The sequence below is a fragment of the Melozone crissalis genome, unplaced genomic scaffold (assembly GCF_028551555.1).
Source record: "Melozone crissalis strain CALT ecotype California unplaced genomic scaffold, PUWL_Pcris_2 ptg000027l_1, whole genome shotgun sequence".
Lineage (NCBI taxonomy): Eukaryota > Metazoa > Chordata > Aves > Passeriformes > Passerellidae > Melozone > Melozone crissalis.
Window position 1 is genome coordinate 21,723,268 of NW_026535805.1, and position 27,605 is coordinate 21,750,872.

The 27,605-nt window shown below is 42.6% G+C and overlaps 2 protein-coding genes across 3 annotated transcripts in view; both read right to left on the reverse strand.

Moving 5' to 3' along the window:
• Window positions 1–2,466: 2,466 nt before the first annotated feature.
• Window positions 2,467–9,389, reverse strand: TBXT (T-box transcription factor T). 2 transcript variants are annotated; one of them, XM_054279954.1, is made up of 8 exons: window positions 9,184–9,389; window positions 8,808–9,072; window positions 8,172–8,306; window positions 7,359–7,420; window positions 7,204–7,265; window positions 6,105–6,281; window positions 4,791–4,920; window positions 2,467–3,493 (listed from the first exon to the last, which is right to left on the reverse strand). In XM_054279954.1, the coding sequence occupies exons 1-8, from the start codon at window positions 9,387–9,389 to the stop codon at window positions 3,226–3,228; spliced, it is 1,305 nt and encodes a 434-aa protein (XP_054135929.1). In that variant the 3' UTR covers window positions 2,467–3,225. The 2 variants fall into 2 exon arrangements, with proteins under 2 accessions (XP_054135929.1, XP_054135928.1); XM_054279953.1 differs by having other exon boundaries at window positions 4,791–4,923.
• Window positions 9,390–9,828: 439 nt separating this feature from the next.
• The window catches only part of PRR18 (proline rich 18), a 76,425-nt gene continuing 58,648 nt past the window's right edge, over window positions 9,829–27,605 (reverse strand). Inside the window, exon 2 of the mRNA XM_054279808.1 lies at window positions 9,829–9,838. The gene's annotated coding sequence lies outside the window, so the exon portion shown is untranslated. The remainder of the gene's footprint in view (window positions 9,839–27,605) is intronic.

The window sequence follows — 27,605 nt, forward strand, 5'->3', positions numbered from 1 at the left end:
CCACACAAGCCGCCTCTGTGTGGGAAAGAGATGCACAGTGGGCTGCCTGCCCAGGACAGGCTCCAGCCCTCGGCCTAGCACCTCTCTCCTGCCTCATGTGTCCCCTTCACTGCACAGGCTGCCCAGGGAAATGGTGGAGTCAGCATCCCTGGAGGTGTTGAAAAGACATGTGAGACATGGCAGAGTGGTGGACTTTGCTGTGCTGGCTTAAGGGTTGGACTCTGATCTTAAAGGTCATGTCCAAACAAAAGGATTCTATGGCAGATTGATTGTTGGAACCCAAGGCACAGGGAATATTTCCCTACCTGTCCTGGCAAGTCCTGATTCCCAGGAAATCAGTGCTTTTATCCTCCATCCGTGGAGACAGCTTCCAAGACTTTGGGATTAATTAGAATCTACAATTGTGTGAAATAGATAGCGTAGTTTATCACAGGATGAAAAATTTAGAGTTTTGGGTGTTTAGTAGGGAGGTAGATAGAAGACAAAATGGAGGATTCGGGGCATTGCCTGGTCTCCTTCTTCATCTACTCCATTTTCTGCTGTGTTGGTGGCACAGGGTGATTGGTTGGGGAAAACTGCAATGAAGATATTGCATGGTGGGCAAATAGTTAGGTATTGGTAGATAAGTAGAAATAAAGTACAACTTCAAAAGACCTTGAAACTGTACATCTTGGGACCTTTTTGTTGTCTTCTCCTTGTGAGCTAAGCCTGGCATAGATGGTGCACAGAACTATTGATAAGAGAAAAATAAACAGCAACCTGAAGACCAAAAATGTCCCATTCATCTCTCAGTCCTGGCACAGAACTATATTAGGGCTCTCCCACGCTGGGGCCACCAAGGGCTTTCCCAAAATTGATCATCCTCTTCCCCTGACATGTCTGCTTTGGGGGCACAGCTCTGGGGCAAGGGATAAATCTGGCTCCCCCCTAGGTCAGCTCTGAGAAGTGGCATGTGCGTGCTCAGCTGGTAACAGACTCTCACACAGAGCCAGGGCAGTGCTGATCAGCTGGTAACAGACTCCTGAAGTAGCTGAAAGGACCAGGCAGCAGCTTGGCATTTATGGCTGGGGGCAGGGACTCAGAAACACCCTTGAAAATCTGGTTATCGAGGTCTAACACAGCAGGTGCCAGCCTTGCATCCAGCCCCAGCTGGAAACTGGTCACTGAGGGAAAAGAGCTTCCACCCAGCACCAAATGCAGCAACCACCTGAAGAGCAGTCAGTCAAGGATTTACCAAAACAAGGGAGAAACCCACAGGGGTGGAGAAAGCAGGGGATGAGAACTGTTTGAACTTTCGCCCACAGACAGAAGGTGACGTGCAGCAGGAATCATTTGTGAAACCACTCAGTGGAAGGTTGGCACACTGTAGGTTCAATATGGCTGATGTGCTTTTGTTTCACCCTTCCCACCACCCCCACAAACTGAAAATCAAGCATGGAGTTTTTCTTAAGAATCTTTACTTTTTTTTTTTAACTTAAATTATACTTCCAAAATACAAGTATAAAACCTCACAATGAAAGATGCTGCTAATTTCTACAAAATAGTCTAAATAATAATGCACTTACATCATTTACACAATTGACCTTCACAATAAAATAGGAGCACTTAGATCACTATTTACATATTGACAGAGGATGTGGCTGTGCAGCCATCCACTTCTGGTGCCATGTCCTGCTGGAGTACCTCTGGCAGACTTGTCTCTGCAGGGAACAAGCCCTGCCAAAACTTTCCTAGGTGCAGGAACCTGCCCAAAGGGTACCAAACAGACCAAAATGGTGGCAAATACTTGCTTTTTCATCTTAAAGCTGCCACTGTAGCACATAAGCACACATCAATGAGTTATTTAAGGAATTCCCTGATACAGAATTTGCTTTGCTATATTAGGCACTTCATTATACAAGTTATTTATTATGGCTTATGCAAAAGAACTCACTCTCCTCAAGGTATGTATTTGCCAGATTCAGTGGGAGACAGAGACATGTCTAAGGGCACATTTTCAGCCAGTGTTTTGGGTTAAGCCTGCATCATGAATTTGGATCACATTACTTCATATCAGTGATGAAGCAAGTATTTTATCAAGACCTGTTCCTTCTAGCAAGTCAAGCAGTGAGCGTGTTTTAAACTTTAGTACATCTGCACTTTTGTGCCAAAACCTTGGCAACTACAGATGTCCCTCTTCCAGTAAGTTAACTACTTACACCCATGCTGTTCTGTGTGCCATGGGGTGACACATCCCACATATGATTGTCTTAAAAGAGTACACTGTAGGTTGAGGGATTATTTACATATCTTAACATGTAGAAGATAAAGTTGTAACTTACCAAATAATAAATACAGATCAGAGTACAAGACTGAAATAAAATAAATTAGAATGATTCCCCAAGGTGTTGAAATCCTTCTCTTAAGGCTTGAGCCAAAGATGCAAAAAAACCCTATCAAGTGATGAATTTCCAATGATTCAAAATGTTTTGGATAGGACTTCAAATTAGACGCTGTTTGAAAATGAGATGTTTAGCTAAGCTGGTGGGTATTTGAAACCTATATGATCAAACAGCAAAACTTACCTCCTAAAGAGGTCTTTTGGGTAAAACTTTTCAGCCCAAACATTAATACTGTTTTTATTGGGAAGAACATAGTTCTCAAAGATTGTCTCAACATTAATTCAGCAGCAAGAAAGAAAAGCATACAGTTAAGAACACAATGTATTTGTGAAGCAAATACGTGTTAGTGCACATGATTTTCCAAAAACTTCACTCTGCAGCTACATCTGTGCATATTTCAGAATGCTTCTAACTAGATGGTTAATAAAAATCTTCTCATGACTATAGCTAAGTTTGCCATTTAAAAACACTAACTGAAAAACAGTTAGGAGTAACTTACTTAAGAATTATGCCAAATTTCAGGTCCAAATACATCAGAACACCAAGAAATTTGGAATACAAGTAAAAATCTTAAAACTTAGGTCTATCAAACTTTAAAAAAGAAAAAACAAATCAAAAGCAGTGAATCTGCTCTCAGAATTGCACACTCACCAGGTTTGTAAACTCCACATGAAGTCAGTGATGCACAGTTCACTATAAGAGGCATAATGTAGATGCTCTGTGCAGAGCAGCACAGATGCTTTTTGGTTGCAGTTTCCTTCACGTCTCCTCTTTCTCCTCCTTGAGGATTGAGCAGCTAACACAACTTGGTGGCTAGCAGTGTCTCAGAGGAAGAGGCCTGTGTTTACATGGAAGGGGAGGTGACAGGTGTCCACGTGGGTGCCAGCCTGGCATGTGCAGAGGCGTCGTACTGGCTGTCGGGCAGGTCGGCGGGCGCCGTGCCGTCGTACAGGGGCGAGGCAGAGGAGGCGGCGGGCACGGCGTGGGGCAGGGCCGAGTAGGGTCCCGGAGAGCCCCGCAGGAACTGCGAGCTCAGCCCGTTGGACATCCCGCTGGGCTGCGACACCGGCGTGATGCTGCTGCTACTCACCGACCACAGGTTGGGGTACTGGCTGGAGGAGGGAAAGGCACAGAGAAAAGCAGATACTAGTGACTCTAGGGCCTGCTGGCAGCTCCTCAGCTCACACCACAGCCCCCAGGCCAGGTCCAGGTCCTTCTGCTGCCAACAGTGACAGTCTCTAGGCAGTTCCCAGCCACTGCGAGGCAGGAAGGACCCCCAGGCACAATGTGTGTTCATGGCACCCCCACGAATAAACTGAACTTCCCTATTTTCCAACAGATAGGGGGTTAGACAAAGGGGGTGGCAGAAATGCCTTCCCTGAGGTTTCACAGTTCCAGTTCTACTGGTTTTACCTCCTGAACAACTCAGTGCAGAAATTGAAACTCTAGGAACTTTGCAACTTCCTGGGGATCAGATCAGAAAAAAAAGTGCTAGAAGGACCTTTTTACTCAATTAATCTATGTTCAGAACTAAAAACTCACACTGGGTAGTATGAGTTATATCATACTACCCAGTATGAGTTAATATCATACATATCATACATATCCTGATTAACAGTTAAGAGTCCATGTGCATGGTTCAAATGCAAAAATGCTTTCCACGAACAGAATGGTAGGTCTGAATTGCTAAAAGAGATGTCCAAATCTTGTCCCTCTGTAGTTCATAGCAAATATTTTACCACCTTTTCTGCATCTCTTTGAATTTTCAAGTTTAGCTCTAAAGGACTAAATGCAAGCTGAATTTTTGCTAAAGGATTCCAAAGTTTAATTAAGGTAATAAGTACAAAGAGGAGGAAAGATTCTTTTGTTATGATCACAGAATATCAAAGACTTTCACCACATGTACAATCCCATGCTATGCTGGTTAGTGTGTCAATGCTTAAGTAAAGAATTTCTGCCCCAACTCCTTCTCCACACTACAGTTCACTGCTCCATCATTTGTAGCAGAATAAAGGTTTATGGAGATGTCCGGGAAAGCTGTGACCAGCCAAAATGGAAAGGATCAAGAAAAAAAACTTTTTAAACACCATTATGCATAATAGAGATGAAGCTTAAGAGAGCCTCCTCAAATTCAATCTATGTTTGTCTAAGCAATTTGCAATCCTTAATTTATCAAATACTGCTGTCATAGGTCTCTACATGTTTAGAACCAAAACATTAAAAAGAAAAAAAATCTGTTTCTTCAAGCTGTTTTCCTTGTGGACAGTCCTTCTCAGTGCCCCACAGAGTGCTAATGGCTCATACCACTAGCCAAAATGACTTCTAATATGCTGGTGACTCTTTACCTCCTTTTTCAGCCTTTTCCTCCTAGAAAGTACCAATATAGGGCTTTGAGGGCTGGACTCCTACCTGGAGCTGGTAGCTGTGCCAGTGCTGTGCCCCATGGGCAGCATGGCTGTGTGTGTAGTAACTCCCAGAGAAGACCAGTTGTCATGGGACTGCAGCATGGACAGGCAGGCAGAGGAGTTGTCAGCATAGGCTGCTGGGAAAACACAATCTCTTACAAACACTAGAATCAGGCCAAATACCAATCTTGTATTTAAATGCAATGAAGAGGTTTAAACCACCCTTCCCCACTACTACCTTGGGAAAAAAAAATAAAAACAATATTACACACACAGAAAATAACAAAGCCAGTAACCAGTTGTGTCAAGCTCACACCTTTATGGGCATTGCCCTGATGTATTGTTTTGCTCCACTCATAACTGCAAAATCTTATTTCTGTGGCCAAAGGCTGTCTGCAAGCCAGCTGCTAATTCAGCACATGCCATTTTACACAGTTAGTGGGAAAAGGAGAGCTCTTTATTTACACTGTCACCTGGAGACCTTCCATCTCCATCACCTACAATGGCTGTAACAGTCTGGCACAGCTGGATAACAAGGCTACCACTGGATCACATATCCCAGTTTTGAGCCAAGCATGCCCCCTTGAAATCTGCCTTAGGCACCATCAGGAGTGACTGGAGTGTGGCTTAGACTGCTTGGCTTGTGACCCAAACTGGCTGGCCCACACAGCAGGGGCACTAGGAAGCTATAAAGGGAATCCCATACAGCCACCCATGGTCAGAAAGAAGCTGCTGTGGTCAGTAGCTAAGGGAAGGAAGTTTTTGGCTGAGGACAAGAAAGAACACCAGAGGGGTTTTGTTCTTTTATTCTTTTTTAAGTTGTGCCCAAAATTTCCAAGATGCAAGAAAAGTTCACAGAGAGCTAATTTTCCACTTCAAAATGAACTACAAAGCTACATACAAGACTGCATCTAGAAGCCCACAGATTGCTTCATAATTCAAAATACATATTTTTAAAATGGGAATCTTCAATATCTATACTAAATTGTTAGCCATTCTTCTTCGCCAGAAGAAATTTTAAAAAAACAATGAAACAAAAAAACCCCACTGTTAAAAATGCCCTATTCACACTTAAGTACCTGGTGCCTGAGATAACTAAATCTTATGACATTTGGCTACTTCTGAGCACACCTTTTCTAAAAGCTCTGCAGTTCACTCAGCACCTCATTGTTTCTGTCTATGCAGCGGTGGGACATTCACAGACAGACACTCACCACAGCCCCAGGTCAGATAAGCTGCCAAAACCAGACCCCCAGTTCCACAGGCCCTGGGAGCACGTCCTGGGCTCAGGACCCCCTTTCCCAGAGCTCAGCCTTACCTGGGGAGCTGTTCCTGTGCGAGTAGGGGCTGGCGTAGGGCGCGGGGCGGTGGCTCCTCAGCGAGGAGTACCTGTCACAGCTGTGGGTAGGGGACAGCGAGAGCCCGGCTCCGAACTGCGCGTGGGCGCTGGCCGGGGGGCACAGAGCCCCGCTGCCAGGAATGAGCCAGCTGCCTACTGGGGGAGCGAGAGCTCGGTCAGAGGGCTGGCCGGGGCAGCCGGGCACAGAACCACAGCCACGAGACAAGTAACAGCGAGAAATGCACGCTCGGCAAAGGAAACAGTGTCAACACAGCTGAAAAATCTGGATAGTTACAACTTGGATAAATGCTCTTACAAAGGAAAATCAGACAGCAGCTTAGAAAAAGTCTTGTGTCAAGCTAACTTGTTTTATACATCACCATTTAACCACAACCACAGTAAGGAAATAATGAAATTAAACCCTCCCATATGTAGGTAGTGCGTGCTCAGTAATTGTTAGCATAGTATTCAGTTTTAAACTGCTTTTGGGGGTCTCAACCTACAGCTAAGCTCTGAAGTTTCTCAGACTGCTAAGAACTCCTCTTAAAAATTAAGTATGTTCTCTGCAACAAAAGAATTCCTGCTGCAAATCAACTCCCCCATCCTTTTTAGGCTACATTTTGTTGTCAATTTGTTAAAACAGAAATCATTAAGACACAACTGCTTTTCAATCATCTGAAATAACTTCTTCAAGCAAATACCCATAATTTTCTTAGAGCAATTAAAACAGGAGTACTATCCCAATAAGTTTTATGAAATAAACTTTTGTCTCCATGTCCATGTGAACATTGCTGTCCTTGTACAAGAAAGCAGATGTCTTTTTGGACACAAAGACAACTCTGCAGGATTCTATTAAATGCTTTTGAATGCAATAAATCCTAACCACACACAGAGATTATAGTGTTTATACAAACATCAACATGCATGAACCACAACCACAGAGACTGGTAACATTGCTCTCTCTATGAGCTAACAAGCCAGCTACCAAGCACTGGCCTCAAAGTTTAGCTTAACTTCACACAGAGTAGATGGAAGAAATCAAAGTCATGCTCATGATGCACAATGAAAGGAAACATACACTGTGAATACCCAGACTGCTGGTTGTCCCCCACTTCTTCCATCATGTCTTTGTGATCACTCCTATAAAAGAAACCATGTTGTATCAGTTAAGAGTTTGTCTTCAAAAATCTATCTTAAAAATCCACATTTTAGAATTAAATTAAGAGGTCTCACCTTTCTTTTGCATCAAGAAATGCCTTTGCAAACGGATTGTATTTAATTTTTAAAGCTGTGATCTAAAAACAACAACAAATATCTTTATTCACATGTACCACCATTCATTATCACACTGATATTAGGATTTGAACTAGGACTATCCAGTGAAGTTGGTAAAAATCACACTTTATTTTTTAAGAAATAAAAGTAGGCCCATAAAAGCAACTGATGGGCACGAATTAAACAGCTCCTTAAGGGTCTTATCAAAGTATTATCAAAGCATTAGGAGTTAGTCTCTCTGCCAAATTTTGAAACACCAAATAGCCCGAGTTCATTGATCATCTAAGGAAACACCTAAGAAAGGTAGTAAACTAAATAGCTATAAAAATCTTCACATTTCAAGCCAGAGCAGATTGGACATCAAAGAAATCTCAGAAAACCTGATAATTACAACTTCATTCAACACACACATAGGTTTGAGTAACAGAAAAAGGGCTGCTCAAAAAATGGTGCAGTCATTTCACTGTGTAGCTCAAAATGACCATTGTTTTTTCTACCATAGTTGTTTGCCCCCAGAGAGTCTTTTAAAATTACTCCTCTATAATGAACCTGCAGTATATATTGAGACCAACAATGCTCAAAACTTTGTTCTATAACTCATTCATAGGGCCTTTAACATGCATTAATTTAATCTTTTATATTTAGCTTCAAAAAAAGCATGGGAAGAAGTGAGAAACGCAAAAGGAGAGCCATTATTTTGCTCTGTAACATGCATGCTTTGCTACTGGAACCCTCCCGGCAGTGGCAGCCTCCCTTCCCCGCTGTGCTTACCTCCTCGTTCTGGTAGGCTGTCACAGCTATAAACTGCGTTTCTGGGAAGGAATGGCTGGTGATCATCCGCTGCGGGCCACCCACTCGCACGATGTGGATCCGTGGCTCATACTTGTGCAGGGAGTTCAACATGATCTGTGAACAAACAGAGCAGGTGAGCAGCGACAGGGTGGCGGCAGATGCTGCCAGGCACAAAGGGCACTCAGGCTTTAAAGTATCCATCTTTCCGTCCGAGGTGGAAAAAGCAATAAGCACGAAAAAAGCCTAAAAGTGAAGAGGTGAGAGAAGGAAACGCACTATGAGGACAGACACAACTTTCTGCACAAGTTATCCTCATCCCTGTTACTTGACAAAACACTCGAAGACTCACAGATGCATCAATGATAAGTCAGCCTTAGAAAATTCATCTACCACACCACTGACACTAGCAAATATTCAGACCAGAAAGAGCTTTTCAAAAAAGACAAAGTGATAAAACATCAAGGCACTCATCCTCCGTGGAAGGAGACGCTCTCCTCAATGAATGAATGAATGAATGAATTGCGGGGGCAGGGAGAAGCGCGACCCATCCCAACACGTTTGGTAAGGATGAAAACGAGCAGCAAGGAGAGAGCAGGTCCCGGTGCCGGCGTTTACCTGCCCGCCGCCGTTGAGCTTGTTGGTGAGTTTGACTTTGCTGAAGGAGACGGGCGCCTTCATCCAGTGCGCGCCGAAGTTGGGCGAGTCGGGGTGGATGTAGACGCAGCTGGGCGCCTGCGGCTCCGGCTTCCCGCCGGGCACCCACTCCCCGTTCACGTACTTCCAGCGGTGCCCATCGGCCGCCACGAAGTCCAGCAGGAAGGAGTACATGGCGTTGGGGTCCAGCCCCGACACGCTCACCTTCAGCACCGGGAACATCCTCCTGCGGGGCGACACGGAGGCGCGAGGGGGCTTGTCCCGCCGCCGGCACCCCCGCGCCGCCCGGGGCCGGGGCGGGGAGCAGCGCGGGCGGCCCGGGGGGGCCGGTCCCTACCTGCCGTTCTTGGTGACGATCATCTCGTTGGTGAGCTCCTTGAAGCGCAGCCACAGCTCGCTGTCCTCCAGCGCCACGCGCAGCTCCCGCTCCGTGGGGTCGCCCTTCTCGCTGCCCGCCTGCAGCTCGCTCTCCACGGCGCTCAGCAGGTGATCCACGCGGTACTGCGGGGGCTTGCCCGCGCCCTCCGCACCGGGGGAGCTCATCCCGGCCCCGCGCCCTCCCGCCCGCGGGGCTGCTGGCTGGCACGGCCGCAGCGGAACCGAGCCGGGCCCGGGGCGCCTCGCCGCGCCCTCAGCGCCCGGGCCGCTGTTATAGCCCGCCATAAACGCCCCCCCGGTGACATCAGCGCGCCGGCGGGGGGGCCGCGCTGATTGGCGGGCGGCGCCTTTGATGGGCGCGCGCGGCGCTGCCCATTGGCCGCCCGCGGCCATATCAGAACGGGGCCCGCGGGAGCCTGTGATGTTAATTGCGGCCCGCGGGATTAAACGCGGCTATTTTATGTAAATCTGCCCCCAAATGTTTGCACCTCTATCAAAGCCGCCGGGGCCGGGGCTCCGGCAGCCGCGGAGGAAATGGCCCATCTCGGCAACAGCCTCACAACCGGCCGGAGCGGCACCCTCCCGCCTCCCGGCGCTGCGAGACCCCCGGTCCGCTTCCCGGCGGGCAGGCTGGACGGGAGGCGCTCCCGCCGCGGGTTCATATTTAGGGGAAAAAACGGGAAGTGTGACAGCAGGCTGGCAGCAGCACCCCGCCCCGCACGCCGCTTCCCCCGCACCTGCCCCTGCCCCCTCGGCGGAACCTCTGCTGCAGGGAAGGGCGCGGCTGGCAGCGGCAAACCTTGAGGGAAAACCAGCCCGAGAGCTGGGACCGCGGGGAAACCTTGCGGGGACAAACCTTGCGGGGACAAACCTTGCGGGAAAACCAGCCCGAGAGCTGGGACCGCGCTGTCCAGCGGCTGCACAAGCCGGGCACTCCCCGCGTTCAGCGAGCCCATGAGCCGCCCATGGGAAAAGCGGCAGAGTTTGCCTCTCGGCATCAGCGCAGGCAGCGCCTTCGCAGCCGAGATGCTCGACGGCGATGGTTGCGAGCCATCTCAAGTAATTTTTTTAAAATCTGAAAATAGCCACCCGCCGTCCCACCTAAATAAAAACGTACTTCTGAAAAACAGAACGATAGTTAAAGGCTTTGTTTCGTGTAGGAGGGAGAAACGCCCGCGAGTTCCTGCGGGCAAGAGGGGAGAAACTCATGGGTGAAACTTTGCAACGGGACGAATTTATTTTAAAGTCACTCGATGCAACAACAAGGGCCGGGACGAGGGAAAAGAGGGATGCTCTGAAGCACTCCCGCCGGCCGGTGTTGTAATAGTTTGCATTCTCCGGAGCTGCGACGGTCTGTGGTGTGAGGGAAGTTTATTACCTTTCCGTGAGAATCCCTGGATAGAGGGCGAGGGGGAGAGAGGTGACAATGAGCAGGAAATAGTTCAATGGGGTCTCTTTAAACAATAACAAGTTCTTTAAACGGGAGCAAAGGAGAGGGAAGAAGAAGAGGAGCGGTGTAAAAATCAGAGTTGTTTTTAAAGCAGGCATCTCCTCTTCTCCAAACACCGCGCACCATCGCTGCCAGGATTTTTCAAATTTTAGGAGAAGGTGCCCGGGATACACTGTCAAGCTGCCTGGCAGCAGAAGGAGCTGGAAGTCAGGGCTGCCAGGGGAAGGCACGCTGAGGGTCCCTTTTGCGGGATGCAGACGGTGATTCAGTCCTTTTTGGTTTAGTAGCTGCGGCTTACGGCTGTATTTTCATTACACAGCACCATCGTTCACTTACTCAACCTTTTTTCTCCTTCAATCTGACAAGCCGAATTCCTCAAGCCACCTCTCTTCAACCACTGTGCAGCACCAGGAGAAAAAAATGTTATCCCTTCAAATTAATTTTTTAAAGTTTCTTAAACCTCTTTCTGCCTTAGCACCTACTGCCTGCTATTTGTCCTCTTCGGAAAGGGAAAGCAGGATTTGCAAATAAATTACGGGCAAAGTTTACTAAGTGGATGTGCGGTCTCTCCTAGCCATAGTTGGAGATGATCTTTTCGCTATCAGGTGTTTATTTCACTGAAGGTGCTCCGGTCTAAACAAGCAACCCCGACCTAGCAAAACCCAGGAGCCCTCAAGCCCCGCATGAGCACGGCAGCCCTGGCTGGGCTGGCAGCCCCAGCTCTGGGTTTGTGCTTTGAAGGCGACATTTCGAGCATCTCGGTCCTGAAAAAGCCGAGTGCCAGGAGGGGCTGGCCCCGAAGAACTGGCACAGACAGCTCCCCGCTCCATGCAGGTGCCAGGGAGAGAAGGGACTGCTCACCCCTTGCACAAGTCGCAAGGGAAAGGGGACAAGAGCAGTGGAGGAGGTGGGGATGGTGGTGATGGTGGTGGGTCCTCTCTTGCCTCAGCTTTTCCTCAGCTCGACGCCACCTGACAATGAACGTGTTTGAGAGCCGAAAGCAGCGGGAACAGCCGGAATTGAAAGCGACGGAGCGCTTTTGGTGGAGTATGAACTGTTCTGAAAATGTATAAATCAAATAATTAAAGACGATCTGAAATTGTATTTCTGTGATCTGAGCTTTTAAAACACCATTTAATTCTTCCAGATGGATGCTTCAAGGAAGGAATAGTTCTATATATCCAACCTATATATCCAGTAGTTCTATATCCAATCCCTCTATATATACATGCATTCAGGGAATGACAAGCCCTTTGGCAGCAGACACTTACCTACATGGTTAATATTTTTTGCACTGATTGCACTCTTTAGGCAGAGAGAGGAGAGTTGAAGTTCAACTTGATTTGATATATATCACATTTTACTTAATACTTAGCAAATGAGTGACCTGCTCATCCCAGAAAAAGAATGTATGTTCTCCAATTTAGCTAGTCTTTAAAAAAAAAAAAAAGTCTTTGCAGTTTTAAATTTTGAAATGGACATTTTAAAAAAAGTTTCCAGGAGTTATGTAAAATCTTTGAAATGCCACAAAAAAATAAAATAAAACCTATCAACTGCTCCAAAAGAACCAAGAGACCCAAACCGTAAAGTTTTTCCTCAGCTCGGATTCCTGTCGTCTTTATTTTATTTCCTCCCCCGTCTTTCTGATCTTAATTGCACTTCGGTTCTCAGGAGAGAGGACTCCCCATTTCCAGAGTCTTTTCAGCGGGAGCTGCCGTGCATGACAGTTTACAGCCAAAAAACTTCCTCCAGCCGCGCAGCTATAAAGATTCCCGATTTATAGCAATACTTTCCCTCTCGCTTGGGAAGATTGGTTGCCTCCAGCTGTTACTTCGTGTTCAGGAGGCTCCGTGTCCGTCATTCCCTGCCTTATTCCCCGGGACACGGCGACCCCCAGACACCTTCCCAGCGGGAACCAGCCCGTCGCTGCGGTCCCAGGGTGCCGGCTGCCCCTCCGCAGCTTTAACCGCCTGAGGATGCCGTGCCGAAACGCCGGAGTGTGTTCAAGTGTCGGAGCTGTTTGTTTAAATATCTTTCAGCTTGCAGTTCTGGGGGGGACACCCGCGATTAACGCCACATTTGGGGCCAGATCCGTGTCCCTCCTGTCGCTGTCCCCCATTTCCCCTGCCCGCCCCGGGCTGGGCCAGCACTCATTGAGCCCGGGGATGAAACCCTCCTTCCAAGGGTCAAAACCTCCCACTTCCAATTCTCTGAAGAGCAAACATCTGTCTTCCCACCACCTGGGTTTTTTCCCCCTTTTTCCCCTTAAGAAAAATGAACATTTATCATTATATGTGTAACTGAGATGTACAGTGCTACTTGTCAGCTGCTTTTTCCTGGGCACTGGGGAGGAATGTCCTACTGATACTACTATTGAGGCATTGATGTGCATGTAAATGCCATTTTCCCAGGAAGTTTCTGGATCTTGCTTGCCCTGGCATATAATTTTTCTTATAGATAAGATTTACACAAAACCTGAAGACTGTGTTGGAAGAGCAGAGCTCTTTATAAGAACTCATTGCTTTGTAACCCCAGCTTGCTAACATATACTTACATAGGACAGGATAGCTTGTGAAAACATAGCAGTTTTGTCCATGTTAATGTGGGTATTAAGACCCTGGGATAAGTACGTTTCAGGACCTCCACTTTTAGTATTTAATAGAACTTATTTTCTCCACAGGTTTGGATGCAAACACGTATTTAAGAAACATTTTCTTTTTCAAGTAGTCTGAGCGGAGCACAGCATGTTGATGTTTGTTTGTTTTGCTTCCCCCCCATTTGGGAGGGCAAGGCAAAGGCAGAGTGCCGTCCTGCATTTTTGGAAGGTGGCAGAACTCCCGTTGACTTACTCAGATCTTTGCTTGAGCACTGCTAAGTGCCCTCTCCAGCTCAAATGCTCAGATCCTGAGGCTTCCTCATGAAAGTCAATGACCAAACTTCCAGGGACTTCAGCTCCTGTTGCACTAGACAGTACCAGCCGGGGAAAACCAACAAAATAAACTGGAGCTTCCATGAAAGTCCTTAAGAGAGTGTCTGGCACAAAGAGAGGTGAAATCAGCAAACGTGGGACTAGAATATCTTAACCTAGAATATCTTTTTCAATATCTTAACAATATTGTTTAGATGACTAGAGCTGTTTAAACCAAATTTTCCTGTGTGAAGCAGTGGGAACAAGGAGATGACACAAACAAAAGCCACTCACCACTTTTAACAGGCCGTTTCATTGGGAGCTGCCAAGAGGGACAGGCACAACAGGGACTGCAGGGGATGCAGAGAGAAGTAGTAGAATAATAGGTACTGCATTATCCTGGCCTAAAGGGTAAATTTAAAAAACTCCAACCAAGCAAAAACTAAAACAAAACAAAACAAAAAAAACCACCAACAAAACAAAACAACAACAAAAAAATCCCAGCAAAACACCCCCAAACATGCAAAAAAAGAGGACCCCCCCCAAAAAAAACCCCCACAAAACACAACAAACCACCCAACCCCACACTGAAGACATATTCTGCTTCAAACAGGGGCCCTAGAGATCTGAGGACAGAAAGTACTAGTGTTGTCATAAATGTCCTAGCAGGAGTCCTGTTGGGACACCCTACCATAAACAACACCTTTTCTTATACTCCAGTCCATATACTTCCCAAAGGGCACTAATGTAAACTCACCTTTCCTTGCTGAGATATGCTGGAGGAGGTTAAAAAGCTACTGTTCAGGTCTTAAGGACAAAAGTCCTCAGATTTGCTGGCGTTAATGACCAAAACAGACTTTCACTGGAAATATTCATCTTTTCCCTCAGCATATGCCTCTCTTTATAAAAGTATGCAGTGCTAAGAATCAATCTTTCTTTCACAATTCTTTTAATATCAATAGAAGATTTCAGGAATTTGGAAATCTATCATTTTTTCCTCTATTCTGAACATTTCATGAAGATTACTGTAAGGATTAAGACAAACTGGGTGTTTCATAGCTAGAGAATCTTAACACCTCTACATAAAGAGATATAAGTCCTAATATGTAACTGCAGAATTTTTAAAACGAGATCAATCTCTTTTCCATTGTTTTGTGGGGGATTTTTTTCCTCCTCCTTTACTGTTAAGTGCTTTTTTTTCCTTCTCCTCACTAGTCCACAGGAAAGGCAAATACACAGTGATAATGAGCACTATTTTGTATTTTATAAGTAAGGATAAGACTTTTAGTATTAATCTGTCAATTTTGTCTAAATCTAGATTATCTCATGCTTCGGAATTAGCAATTGCCTTGAATGTGGCCTCAAAGCTTTCAGCCCTTCCTGAACTCTTTACTGCCAAGATTATTTCCCCATTTCTTGCACTAAGTAACTCCTTCATCCATACAAAATAAAAGGGTTTGGACAGCTTCAGCAATGAGGAGTTACTGAAAACAAATTCTCTGCCTCTCACCAGCAAGGAAGCTCTCAGATAGAAAACTATTTTCTTTATCTGGTTTGAGATAACCTCCACTAACTGACAGCAACAGTTTTGTACAACTGATGCTGTTTTCATCCTGTTGGTGCAGCAGATTCAGAGGAAAGGACAGAAACTTAACCAAGTCCGAGTTAAGTCATCTTGAACTCACATGTGGCATGCTCTTACATCAGCTGAGCCACTTTCTGTGTCCTTCCACTGTACTCTTTCTTAGACTGAACAAAATTAATTTATTTCTTCCAAGCTGTATGTGACATACCTCTGTTCTCTATACCTACCTCTTCATCTTACCCACACTCACTTCACCAACAAGGTCATCTCCACATCTAACTATTTTCCTATTATTACTTTTAAGAAAGTGAAATATCCACAAATTGATCAAGCCACCACCATATTTGCTTGCTAATCTTTTTCCCATTATGTGTACAGCGCTCATGTTGCACACCATGCTGGATAGGTCTGTTCAGAGGGAAAATACATGGGAAAAAGACCCCACAGAGCAGAAAAACAGGACTATCACACCAACAAGTTAAATTAAATTTAAATCTGGACAAGGAATAAATAAGGCAACATTTACTGGAAAGTGATAATGGCAAAGAAATGAGAAGCTGCTGACACCACAGTTCCTTAAAGAAACTCCTGTTGGTCTTTTCAGAGACACAATGGGCAAAACTTCTGCCTGGCACACAGGGTTCCAACCTGGAGAGCACCTTCTGGGACCTACAGACACGCTTGTGGCTCTCTGCTTGTGGCTCCATGAGGAATGTAGAATGTTTTGCTAACTGCATCCTTTTTGCATTAAATGGACCCATCAAGCTCTGGCAAACACAAATGTTCCTTACAGTTTCCTGGTCTGAATTCAGCCAAGGTTCTCTTGACTGAGTCTTGGCCACTTCTTTTGGCCTTATGCCACCTCACAGGTTCAGATATGGGAAAATGATTGATATAATGTACAGCACAAGTGTTTTAATGACAGGAGAGCTGGTTCTGGGCTCTACTGACTCACTGTCTCACTTCAGGCAAGTCTTCAGGGTCTCATTTCAGCAACCTTCAGAGTGAAAATATTACACAGAATGTTTCATTGCTAATATCCCAGCCTTATTTTCTCTAGAACTATATTTAATGCAAGCAAGCATCCAATAGGCTAATAATATATAATGAAGAGTAATTACATGTCAAAACAAAAATTCACAACCTTTGATGTCTGGTAATGCAAATTCAGTTTGATTTTCTAACAAGGCTGCGTTTTTCCTGCTGGATGTTTCTGGAGCACTGATGTTTATATCAAAGTGCTCCTTTTAGTACACTTAGTTTCACCATGCTGCAGGCATTGGTTCATTTTGCACATTAAATTTGTTAAAAAACCCAAACCAAACAGCTCTGAAAAAAAAAAAAAAAAACCCACAACAAAAAAAGGACAAACAACAAAAAAACCTCCAAACCAGTAAAAAGGAGTCATGTAAGCCCTGCCTTTTTGTCTAGCAATCTGTGTTGTCAGTACCATGTGCAGGTACAACAGAGATGATAAATAAGGAGCAAATGACAAATGTGTGGGGACCACAACATGTAAAACCATCACTGCCTGTGCCATAGGAGGCAGTGCCAGGAATGCCCTGAGGACACTGCAGAAATGGGAGTTTCTCCATTCAATCATGGACTTTCCACTTGCATCCCTGCTAATGCAGTACATTAATAAACTTGCACACACATTGCAAACATTCATTTGCCTTCTTCAGCTTTTGTTTTTTTTTTAACAAACTGAATTAAAACAAATTAAAACCAATCTCAATCATGTTATATTCATTGTTTTATACTAGTAAAAAACCACTACTAATCGAAGTCTTCTGCAATTCTATCCTTAGACAGCTTGTTATTTGCATTTAACACTGGCTTTGCAAAAATTTTTTTAAAGAAACTAGAAGGAAGATTTCAATATTGTCCAAATCAGTAAATTCAGGTGCATTTCATTTCAAGAATCTTGTGGCAGATGCCATGTATCCCCAAGAATTAATTTCCTGTTTCTGTCTGTCCAGATGTCAAGGACAGGGTCAATCTAAGAAGTAGAAAAATAACTTCAAGGCACCTTTTTTTTTAGGAAGAAAACACTTCAAGCCATAACACATTGACAGCTTTGATAAAAATAGGATTTAATTCAAGACTTCATCCTTGGCAGATGTCTTGTCTCACACATTAAGTTGTCTACACTTGTAGTAAATATATTTCCATTCAAAAAGCAACTGCTGTGATGCATTGAAAAGTCTTCAGCACATTTTACATCTCGAAATACAAGATTACAGTGCACAACACTGGCACAATATTAAGTAAATTAGTCAAGTATACATTTCTAATAAAGAAATTGCAAAATCCATGAGCTTATTTTATTAATGAATCCTTAATGCCATAAAAGTTTTTAAGTATCAGCTAGTTTCTACTGATTTTACCTCAGAAATATTTCTGTTGAAAGCATAGGAAGTTTTTCCATGAGTAATCCACACATGAATACAACAGCACAAAGTGTGACTATGTCCCCAGTTCTTACCATTTTTGTTCTTAGATCAATGACTGGAAGTTGAAAACTCTTGTATTTACAAGGCTGGGTAATGACTTGTGACCTTATTTTATTATTGTTTATATGTTTAACTTTTTTTTGGATTTTCACCCTGAGAAGCAGTGACTTGACAGACTGCACACATTACAAGTCTTCCTTTCAGAAAAGAAAGGACTGGAATTAACCCAGTCTCCAAAATTCTTGCTTTGTTCCTGACTTTCCTTTTAAAACCCTCACTCTGCCACAAGGAGGTTTTGGCAAAACACTTATTTTTGGGAAGGAGGGAGGAGATAGAAAAGTAGGGGGAGGAACCTAAAAATCTCCACCTTTTGGCCATCTCAAGTCTGCCTGGGAGCTCAATATGATGCAATTAATGAACAGCAATCCCCCACCTCAGTGCTTCCTCCCCTTGCCCGAGACAGATGTGCTGACAGCGTGGCACCTCCTTTAAAGGAGCTCTGTTTTATGGAAGCTGATCTCTCAGCAAGGCACAAGTGGCTACAAGCTTTTGGCTGCCCATGTATTTTCAAGCAAAATCACTGTGTTTCACACCAAATATTCAGAGACAATACCAGAGATGAAAATTGTTTCTATCCAGGGCCCAACAAATGCCTTTTTTTTTTTTTCCATAGTACTTTTGAAAGTCCATGCATGTTAGCACTTTCTTTGGTTGTCTTGGAAAACACTCTTACAGACAAATGCATCTTGTTCGCAAGGTTTTTTTCTCCTATGGGGCAGACATAGTACTCTGCTTAGCTTTAACCCCATTCCTTCCAGGCATATCCTGATATGCAGCCTCAAACCAGCTCTTTCCCTCCATGCTTTTACATCTTACAAGGCATAAAATGCCACCCTCTCCTCACTTATATCCAAATTCAAGAAAGAAAAATAACTAAAAATTCAGCCTGACTGCCTACAATTAAATACCTACATAAGTTACCTGTTAATCAGGAGTGCTAAATATCTCCAATTCCCAAGAGAACTGTAGAAAACCAGGATAATCCAGCCCCCACAAACTCCATTTCCCACCTGCCCTCAGCCACAGAAAGCATATTCTCAGCTTTACTAACCAAATTCATTGTGGTATGATCAATAGCACTGGATAAAGAATTCTTATGCAGAAATTAAGTTATTGAATTGGATTCTTATGCCTAAGTTTCACCACAGAATTTTGATACAGTTTTAGCTTAAACATTCCAGTAAAAAAACCCCAAGAATGTAGAAGAAAACAACTAAATACACACAGAATTCCAGATTTCCTTCCAAGAGGAAGCACAGCTCCAGAAAGCCTTATGGATATCAACCAGCTGTCCTGAAGGACAGAGAAGACAAGTGCTCATTCTTCAGAGAGCCTTGCAGAAACAACCTGAAGGATGCAAACGGAATAAAATCTTACCCTTGAGTCTTTCTCCCAAAAAATTAGTTTTGCTAACATTGTCAATGTTCTGACTCAGAGATACCAGAGGAAAACAGTGATCCCTAACATATTTAAAATGTTGGTGGAGAGAAGTTTTGTCGCTCTCCATAAAAATTTGGTTTAAACTTCAAGCATGATTCAAAACAAGAGCCACAGTTTTTAAATATTTTTCAGAAAAGACAAAATTGTCTGTAAATTATCTCAGAGTTAAGAAAGCAGTGGGAAATTCTACAGAAACCAAATTATTTATAAAGGATGCTATGACCTATTAGAAGTGATGCTTCAAGAGCCTCAGACCAACTAATACATCATTTGATCAGAGACACTGAACAGTACCTGGACAGTAATGGATAGGAGGATGTTTTCAATGGATATATTTGAGAAGCCTCAATTGAGAAACTTTGACACTAAATCCCAAATACTTCCAATTATTTTCACTTCAGCGTTTTGTTACTAGGGTTCCAAGTAGAAATCCTGAGGTGGCTTCAGGAGCTCTATGTTCCCTTCCACTTGCAGCTGAAGAGCTCTCCTGAGAAACTCCTGTGGCTGGAAATCCTCAGCTGAAAGGTGAGACTCTGCTTCCAGAGAACAAACCCATGGCAGCCTCATGGAAGGGAAAAGCAATTGCCCACTGCATATCTGTTTTGAAATTACTTTCTTCATTCTACATAAATTAACAACTCTAGAAAACTTCATAGGAAAAGGAAATTATTCTTACAGCATGACAGAAACTTCTCGTGGAGAACTGGCTGAAGATCTTGTGTAAAAAGGCTGTCAGCAGAAATGTGCTGCTCTGGAAAGGGATGCTGGCTTAGCAATATGCTTCAAAATAAGTTAATCACACTTAACATTTCTTCTGCCTTTTTCCATCAGCTAGTTATAAAGAGAGAAGCAAAAGAAATAGGTAAACCTATTTGAGAATGTTTTCACCCTAAAGGAACACGGGTAATAGATGGCTTAAGAGTTGTGCCCCAAGAACAGCTATGGTAATTTAATATTATTTCTCTTGACAAAAGTGTCCAGATTAAAGGCTAAAAACACATATTTGCAGTTTCTAGTTACTTAAGCATCTTGCAGGAAGAATGCTGAGATTCAAATATTCAAGGCCTGAAAGCAGCAGTGATTGGTAATGAAAGCAGAGATTCATTTGAGAGTCAATGCAACCTATGAGAGTCATAAGAATTACAATAATTCAAAAATCACCCACAAGTATGTGGAGCCTTTTATTTGTGTTGCTTCACAAAGGCTGGAAATTTCTATGTGTTTTGCTTTGGAACATAATTTGAAACAATGATTTGGGTTTGGCACTTACTCATATACCAGCAATTAACAAGTTGTTGAAAACATCACAATCTTTTGAAGTTCATATTGATCCTTAGGGTATTTTCCTGGCCTTTACACAACCTGCTTTTCTTTATATTTTAACTTAGCTTCAGTTATATGCAAATAATAAAAATATGCCTTTATTTGACTCTATTTAACTTACCATTACCAGCCCAACAAATTTTTTCTTTTTACATTTGAGCAATTGTTCAGTAGGAAATCAGCCCATCAGTGACATAAAAGAAAAAATTATAACTCCTTCTTGAGGTCTTCTTTGCTTTGGGATGTTATCTTCAAAGCCCTCATATCTTTCTCAAATTCCTAATTATGTATTTCTTTTCTTATACCCTAAAACAGCTGCTAGACTGCTGTGGCAACCTATGGTTCCAGGACCTTGCAGGGGAAACCTGCCCAACAATTTAATTTCTGTCCTATATGCAGGAAGAGAATCCCTTCTGGGGAGCAGCAGAAACCACAGTTCAGGCAGAGTGGTTTTAGGTTGCCTCTATGTTAAAAACTCTTGAGGTGCTATTGCAGCCTAATGGGGCTGCTGGTGTGCATTCACACAGTCCTACTGAAATGCCCTCCTCATTAGATGGGTTATTCAGAAGCCAACCTCTGCCCTGACTTCCCTTTCTAAATAACTTTAGATTCAATGTCAGGGTCAGAATGTAGCTCCTGAATGGCTTCAGGATGGCAGAGTGCCTGGTGATCCCCAGGATGTGTGCAGTGGTGCCAGGAAAGAGGAATCAGCGGATGAAGACCTGGTTATCTAGTCAGGTTTCTTTGCAATGCAAGGTCTCCTCCTTTTACACTGGAGTACTGTAAATTGCCAGGGAATTGCTGGCAAGGATAACAGCATTTTGTCACAGTTGTGATTAAGAGACTGAATCTTTAGTGCCCCTTTAAATTGCCTCTCCTGTTGTCCTAATTCAAATAGAATTTCATTGTTTCCAAGGCATGGGAGGAGGATTCAGGGGAAACACTAGCAAATTTCACTTCTGTCCCAGAGAGGTATGCAAACAAACTGCAGAAGTGAACTTCTAGAGAAATTATTTTACTGCCTATTAGTGTCTGCCAGTTCTCATAGACCCATCAGGATGCATGAGAATTCCCTTAGAAAGTAATTTACGTGCTGTGCTGCAGAGCAGCACTTTACTCTTTTGATCTTTGATATTAGGGATAACAAATTTGTAGGCACCTTCAGCTTCCCCAGCATGGCCATGCAATCTAAGCTGGCCTGCTCTGACTGCTGCTTGTTCCGTTAACTCAGTTTTAGGTAACATACGATTACCTCAAGCATGGCCCGGAAGCAGGCAGGACTTTTGAAGAACGTGATTAGAAATAAAAAGGGCTTCATTTCCAATCCCACTTTTCTTTATGTCCTGGATTCAGCCCGGATAGAGTTAATTTTTAAATAGGTAAGAACAGACACAGCGCTTTGTAAACATTTTCTCTTGGTTGCTTTAACTTGTTTTTGCAGTTATGCTCCTAATCAAATTATGGTAGTGGTGAAAGTTGTTTTTTATGGTTTTGTTGAAAAATTTGGCATTTGCCCTGCCAAAGCTGGGAAGATGATAGCAGTGCTTTCTCTTCCTTTTCAAAGAGAATATAGCACTCTTACCCAGACCACGTTCATGGCAGCAGCTTAATACTGGGCACCTGAGTGAGGCCATGCTGTACTCCACTACAGAAAGCTGTAGCTCCTTGTGAAACATCTGTACACAGATTTAAAAATACATCCATTATTTCTATGGGTATGAGCTCTGAAAACCTTATGAGGCAGCTTCACCCCACCTCCTTCCCTTTCCTTTCCAGGTATAAAGGCATTTCTTAAAATGTTGTTAAACTTGCTGTGAAGGAAAGTTCATAGTCTTGCACAGATCACTTACACAGCAATCTGTCACAGCTGCATGCAAGTTGCATACTGTCTTTCTTGGGACTTGTGCAGCTTCTAGAGGAAAACATGGCTGTGTTTAATGCTAGCATTTTCTTATGGCTGGTTGCTTCTTTTCTCTGCTATCTTCTCACATGCAGTCAGTGGGGCTTCAAATGTTCCATGTTTCCTGCCTGAAAAAAAATTAAAAAAAAAAGAAAAAGAAAAAAAGAAAAAAAAGCAATTAAAAAGAAAGAGCTGAGCTCCTGCTGCACATCTCCAGAGCCCTGTGGGAACAAAGAGCCAGCAGTGATGGGAGGGAGGATGGAAAAGCAGTGGGAACAGGCAGGAGACAGACAAGGCCGTGGGGGAAGGGACCACGGGCAGTGGGGGAATGGGAGCAGAAAGGAGCCAGACCTGGTAGGCTGAGGAGAAGCCCGGTAGGAGAAACTCCTTTGTTTGCAGGGGAGAACAAAGGGGAAGGGGGAATGATGGAAGAAGCAGAGCTGTGGGGCTGGGAGTTGTTCCTTGTTGTTCCTGCCCACTCTGCCTGCATCCACGAAGGGGAAAACGAAAACACTCAGAGGGAACGGATTAGCATGTGCAAACATGCTTCTTTTGGTCTGTTTGTGACAATTAACTGTCCCCTTTTCCTCTCTTTGTTTGGCACTTTGGACAAAAACAACTAGATACGAAATTGTGAAGTTGAAAATCTAATATGGCCAAGGCTATAGAAAAGACTGACTTCGTTGATCTAAATGTAATTTGTCAGCAGGTCAGAAGCACTGGTTTCTCTTAGACAGGGCTGACTGCTGCAAAGAAAATTAACCTGACCAACAGCAATATGATTTTGCTCTAAAACTAAAATCTAAAACTTAATTTTTTTTGTATCCTGTGAGATTTAGCAGGGAGAAGTTGGCATTAATGTCACAACTTTTGCATTGTTTGTATACAAAACTGCTTTGTTTTAGGTTAAAAACTCCTAGTGGAAACCATTTACTTGTGAAAGGAAATGTCAAATCCATGTGAGAAATTAATATATCTATTTACTTATCAAGCAGACCATCTAAAATATCAAAACCAGAGCAATACTCACCTTTTCTAAGTTAACTAATATCACTTCTTTGCTGTAGGACTGTTTTCTTCTTAGCAATATTACAGCAGAGTAGTCAGCATTTCAATGTAATCTGCACTACAATGCCCTATGTTAATGCAGACAGATACTTCAAAAACAGAACAACATGTTAATTGTCCCTCCCATATAACTCTTGGGCCTAACAATTAGTACCCACTTTTATTAGCAGTTAAGTGCAGAAATATACCATTTAAAAATCTCACAACCTTTGTTCTGAATTTTAGGTGACTTCCACAAAATGCGTCTTTACTAATTTCTTTTGCAAGATTGCATCTCTGTTGTAAACAGCATTTTTATTCCCTGACTTGTTGCCTGGATAGTGAGGCAAAGAAATAGGATACCTTCTTTTGCTAAAACTTTTTGGTTTTTTAGTTTTATTTTAAGAGATTAGTAAAAGCTGGAAAATTTTCTTGACTGATTCTGGATGATTTTTTTTTTTTCCAGCTCTTTATCTGCTGTACTTGGAACTCTGAATCTGGTAGCTGGAAATGAAGCTATCTTGGGGGTTAAACTCTTCAGTTGTAAAATTGGATTTAACTTCAATTTCTTGATCAAATCTGAAAAAAACATGGCTCAAAAGAGAGCACTATGAAACTCAGGAAGATTCTTCCTGGGAACACAAATTACCAGAACAGCCATGCTCTTGCAAAACAGGCTGACCAATCCCACTTTTGTTCTTTTGTGAATACTCATTGCTGGCTTCACTTTTTACACTTGTCTTATTTCAGTTGCTCTGTTTTAAGACACGCTTTTTTCTTGTGCAAGAGAAACAAAACAAGCAGCGATTTCTGGAAGTAAAAAATGAACTTGTCCTGTAGATTCATTTTGCTGCAGTGAAGTTGCACTGCCCTTACACACTCATCCCTGTGCTGCTAGTGACCAAGCCTTAAACTCAATCTCTTTTGCAGTGTGCTAAGTGCCCTCCAAAGGCTTGCTCATGTAGCAGTGGCCACCAAACACACCTGGTAATACCTGCTGGGGGGTTTTCCTTGCAGCATTTGAGGGGGAGTTGTTGACTTTATCCTTGCTTAAATGAACTGAGAGTTGGCCAGGCAGACCTCAGACACCAAAAAGGTGCTTTAGGCACCTGGCTAAATTTACCTTGCAATTTACAGCTGTGACAGGAAAAATATTTTCCCTGTCCCTTTCATGTTCTGAAGACTGAGGGAACCAGTTTTTACAGATCTTAAAGTTGGGGTTTTTTTATCCCACACAACTTTCTGGTGCTTACATATTTTCTTCTCCATCACAAATTATTAATTTTCTATTTTTTTTAAACTCCTAGCTCTCAGTGGATATTTCTGGTTGAAAATAGTGACTCACCTATGAGAGATTTTTTTCTTCTCCCCTTAAAGTGCTCTCATCTCTCCCATTGGGAGAGTTGTGTTCCCTCATACAGCTGAGGGTATTGTCTCTGCTACCATGGTCTGTTTATTTCCATGAGAGTGTAAAACAGCCCACTCGTGTGCGAGGTAAGAAGAGTTCCAAAAAATGAAACTGAAAATCATGTTTTGCAACATACCAAGAACATGAACATACTTCTAAACATGCTTATTTTTACTTTTTCCTGGAAAGGTGAATTTAATGATTCATACTCAGTTTTGTTGCTGGCACCCATACTGATACATGGAAGTTTACACTTTTCCCTCCAATTTAGTTGTGGTACAAAATAAAGAAAAAAGTCACTGGTACTGTGGTTTTCAGTACTGGAAGTGTGTTAGCCAAATGGAGAAACTCAAGTTTCATTACAGCAGTTTAAGCTTTGAGTTGCAGCAATATCAACCATTCTGAAAAATTACTTAAGAGATTTGCTGCAGAAAAAGAAGACAGAAGAGTGGCAAAAATTCTTGTCTTCGTGTAAGGCCAGGATGATTGTTAATACCAGAAATTCCAGGTATTTATACATAGTGTGTATCTGATGTAGATTTTTGGGAATTAATAAAAAGGTAATTTCTCACTTCTGTATTTTAGTAATTCCTTCCCAGCTTAGGAAATTTTTCTTTATCTGATTAGTCCAATCAGTAAGCCTTGATTTAGCTAATTAAAGTTAAAAAACCAAACAAAATGTCACCATTACACTGAAGAATTAAGCCATGTAAATTAACAGTATCAGTCAGTCCTGAACAAGAGATGTGTCATCATCATAGTTACATCAGCCCATTTAAAAATACTTTAGTACTTTGCTACTTAATTAAGAAGGGAGAAAGAGACAGTATTTGCAAAAATAGGCATTTTCACTGAACATGTATAATTTGAATTGGAAAAATCAATACAAAGTAATCCAGTTTTAAGTCAAATCTGAGTCCTAGTACTACTGTTTGTTAAACCAGTCTAAATGTTTGGAGCCAAGTGCAACACCTGCCTTGCAGCTTGATTCTTCATAAGGATGGTGGCTTATTTCTGATGGGGCTTCCTTGGCTGGACTGCACATCCTGTTTGAGGTATGATGCAAGGAGCTGCCCCCAATGGTGAGTGGAGGATTCCTGAGTGAGTGTGCCACAGGAGCATGGGGTGATGTGGGAGCCTGACAGAGGCACTCTGTGCTTCTCTTTCTTACCTCTTTTTGAGCTACAGCCCCTCTGAGTCAGAACAATACAGGTTAACTGAGCTGATCCACAGCCCTTGGTATCCTTACAGCAAATGAAAATACCATCACAGCCAAGAACATTAGTGATTTGGTGAGGGGCTTTTTGAGTTTTCTAGTAAAAATTAAGTTTGCCTATTGCCAGACTGAATTTTGAGATTTCTTTTGGGGTGAGATGAAAATATTTTACTTTTGTTTGTTTGAGCGGTTTTTGGTGTTCTGGGCTTTTTTTTTTTTGCTTGTTTGGTTGTTTTTTGGGGGTTTTCTTTTTTTTTTTTTTTTTTTTTTTTTTTTTTTTTTTTTTTTTTTGTTGGTTGGGGTTTTTTGTTTGGGAAGAAGAATATATTTCAAAATTCATGAATTCTCATTTTTCATCAGATCTACTCCTAACCAGATTCCCAAAACCATTAAAGTTCCTAGTACTACATTTTAGGAGAAAAGTGTTAATAACGGTATGTGCATGCCTATACTGCTGCAGAGTTGAAGTCTTTGTGTGTTGCTGCATTCAGACTTGAGTACAAAGTCAAATCCAAATCTCCCTTCAAATTAGACAAAGCTTCCAAACTTGAGTCAAGAGACTCATGGAACCAAACACGATTGTGTGGAATCAATGAGGAGGAGCAACATACCTGCACTGGATGCTTCAGAGCCATGTCCTGAACAGTCAAAGGTTTATTTGTTGTCGGGCTAAAACGCTGGTGCTGGATTTCTGCAAGACATTTAAAATACACCTCTGAAAAGGCTCATTATAAACAATTCATTTCATTGACCTAATTTAAATATTTACAGCATAGTGCTATGTTGGCAATACAATTTTATTATATATACATTTTTTATTACATATAAATAATAAATTTTTTATTACATAAAAATTAATTTCTATCTCTTCTGGTTTTTAGATCATCTCTTCTCTGGTAGGACAACATCAAACCTTCCTGACCTCAAGCAAAGAGAAACTATTAGTAAAATATTTCTCAGAGCACCTAAACAAATTTATCTAAAAATGAGCTGTGAAAATTTTATTTGCATGTACTTTTGCATTCAAGGAAATTCAAAATTAGTTTCTATTAAGGGTACCAAAGTCAGCACAAATGGCACAAATCCTTGGATGGTAAATATGTGCCTTGCTCTGTTTGAAGAAATCTGGCTTCAAAATGACAAAGTTATAGACTTTTGAAAACATGCATCCTGGTTTGCACAGCAGGTTTTTAACATCAGAAGCAAACACCAGGATGTGATGTTCTGAATATTCACTTTCAGTATATTTGAAAGCTCACACCTACTTGTATTTGAATGTGTGATTACTTTCAGTACTGCATTGTTCTGAACCAGTTACAAAAAGAAAAGGGCGTTGGAAACTTTACTGTTTATAATAAATCATGTTTCTGCTTTCAGAAGATGAATGAGAAAATACAAGAGAATGAAAGAATATAAGCATTTTACTCACAGGAACTACTATTACTCTTGGAGACATAAACTTTAGATAGAGAAAGGCTATGATCTAGGAAATATGCTGATTCAAACCATCGTGTGGACAAAATATACTCCCATCTCTCTAACACTGTCATCTTAATTTCACAATTCATAGAAAGCTTTGCATGCTTTG

Excerpts from the sequence above, each read along its gene's own strand:
- TBXT (XM_054279953.1), bottom strand. The coding sequence starts at position 9,389 with ATGAGCTCCCCCGGTGCGGAGGGCGCGGGCAAGCCCCCGCAGTACCGC. Across the intron at positions 8,307-8,807 it reads AGCTCAACGGCGGCGGGCAG|ATCATGTTGAACTCCCTGCA; the intron begins GTAAACGCCGGC and ends GTTTGTTCACAG. Across the intron at positions 7,421-8,171 it reads CAGCCTACCAGAACGAGGAG|ATCACAGCTTTAAAAATTAA; the intron begins GTAAGCACAGCG and ends TGTTGTTTTTAG.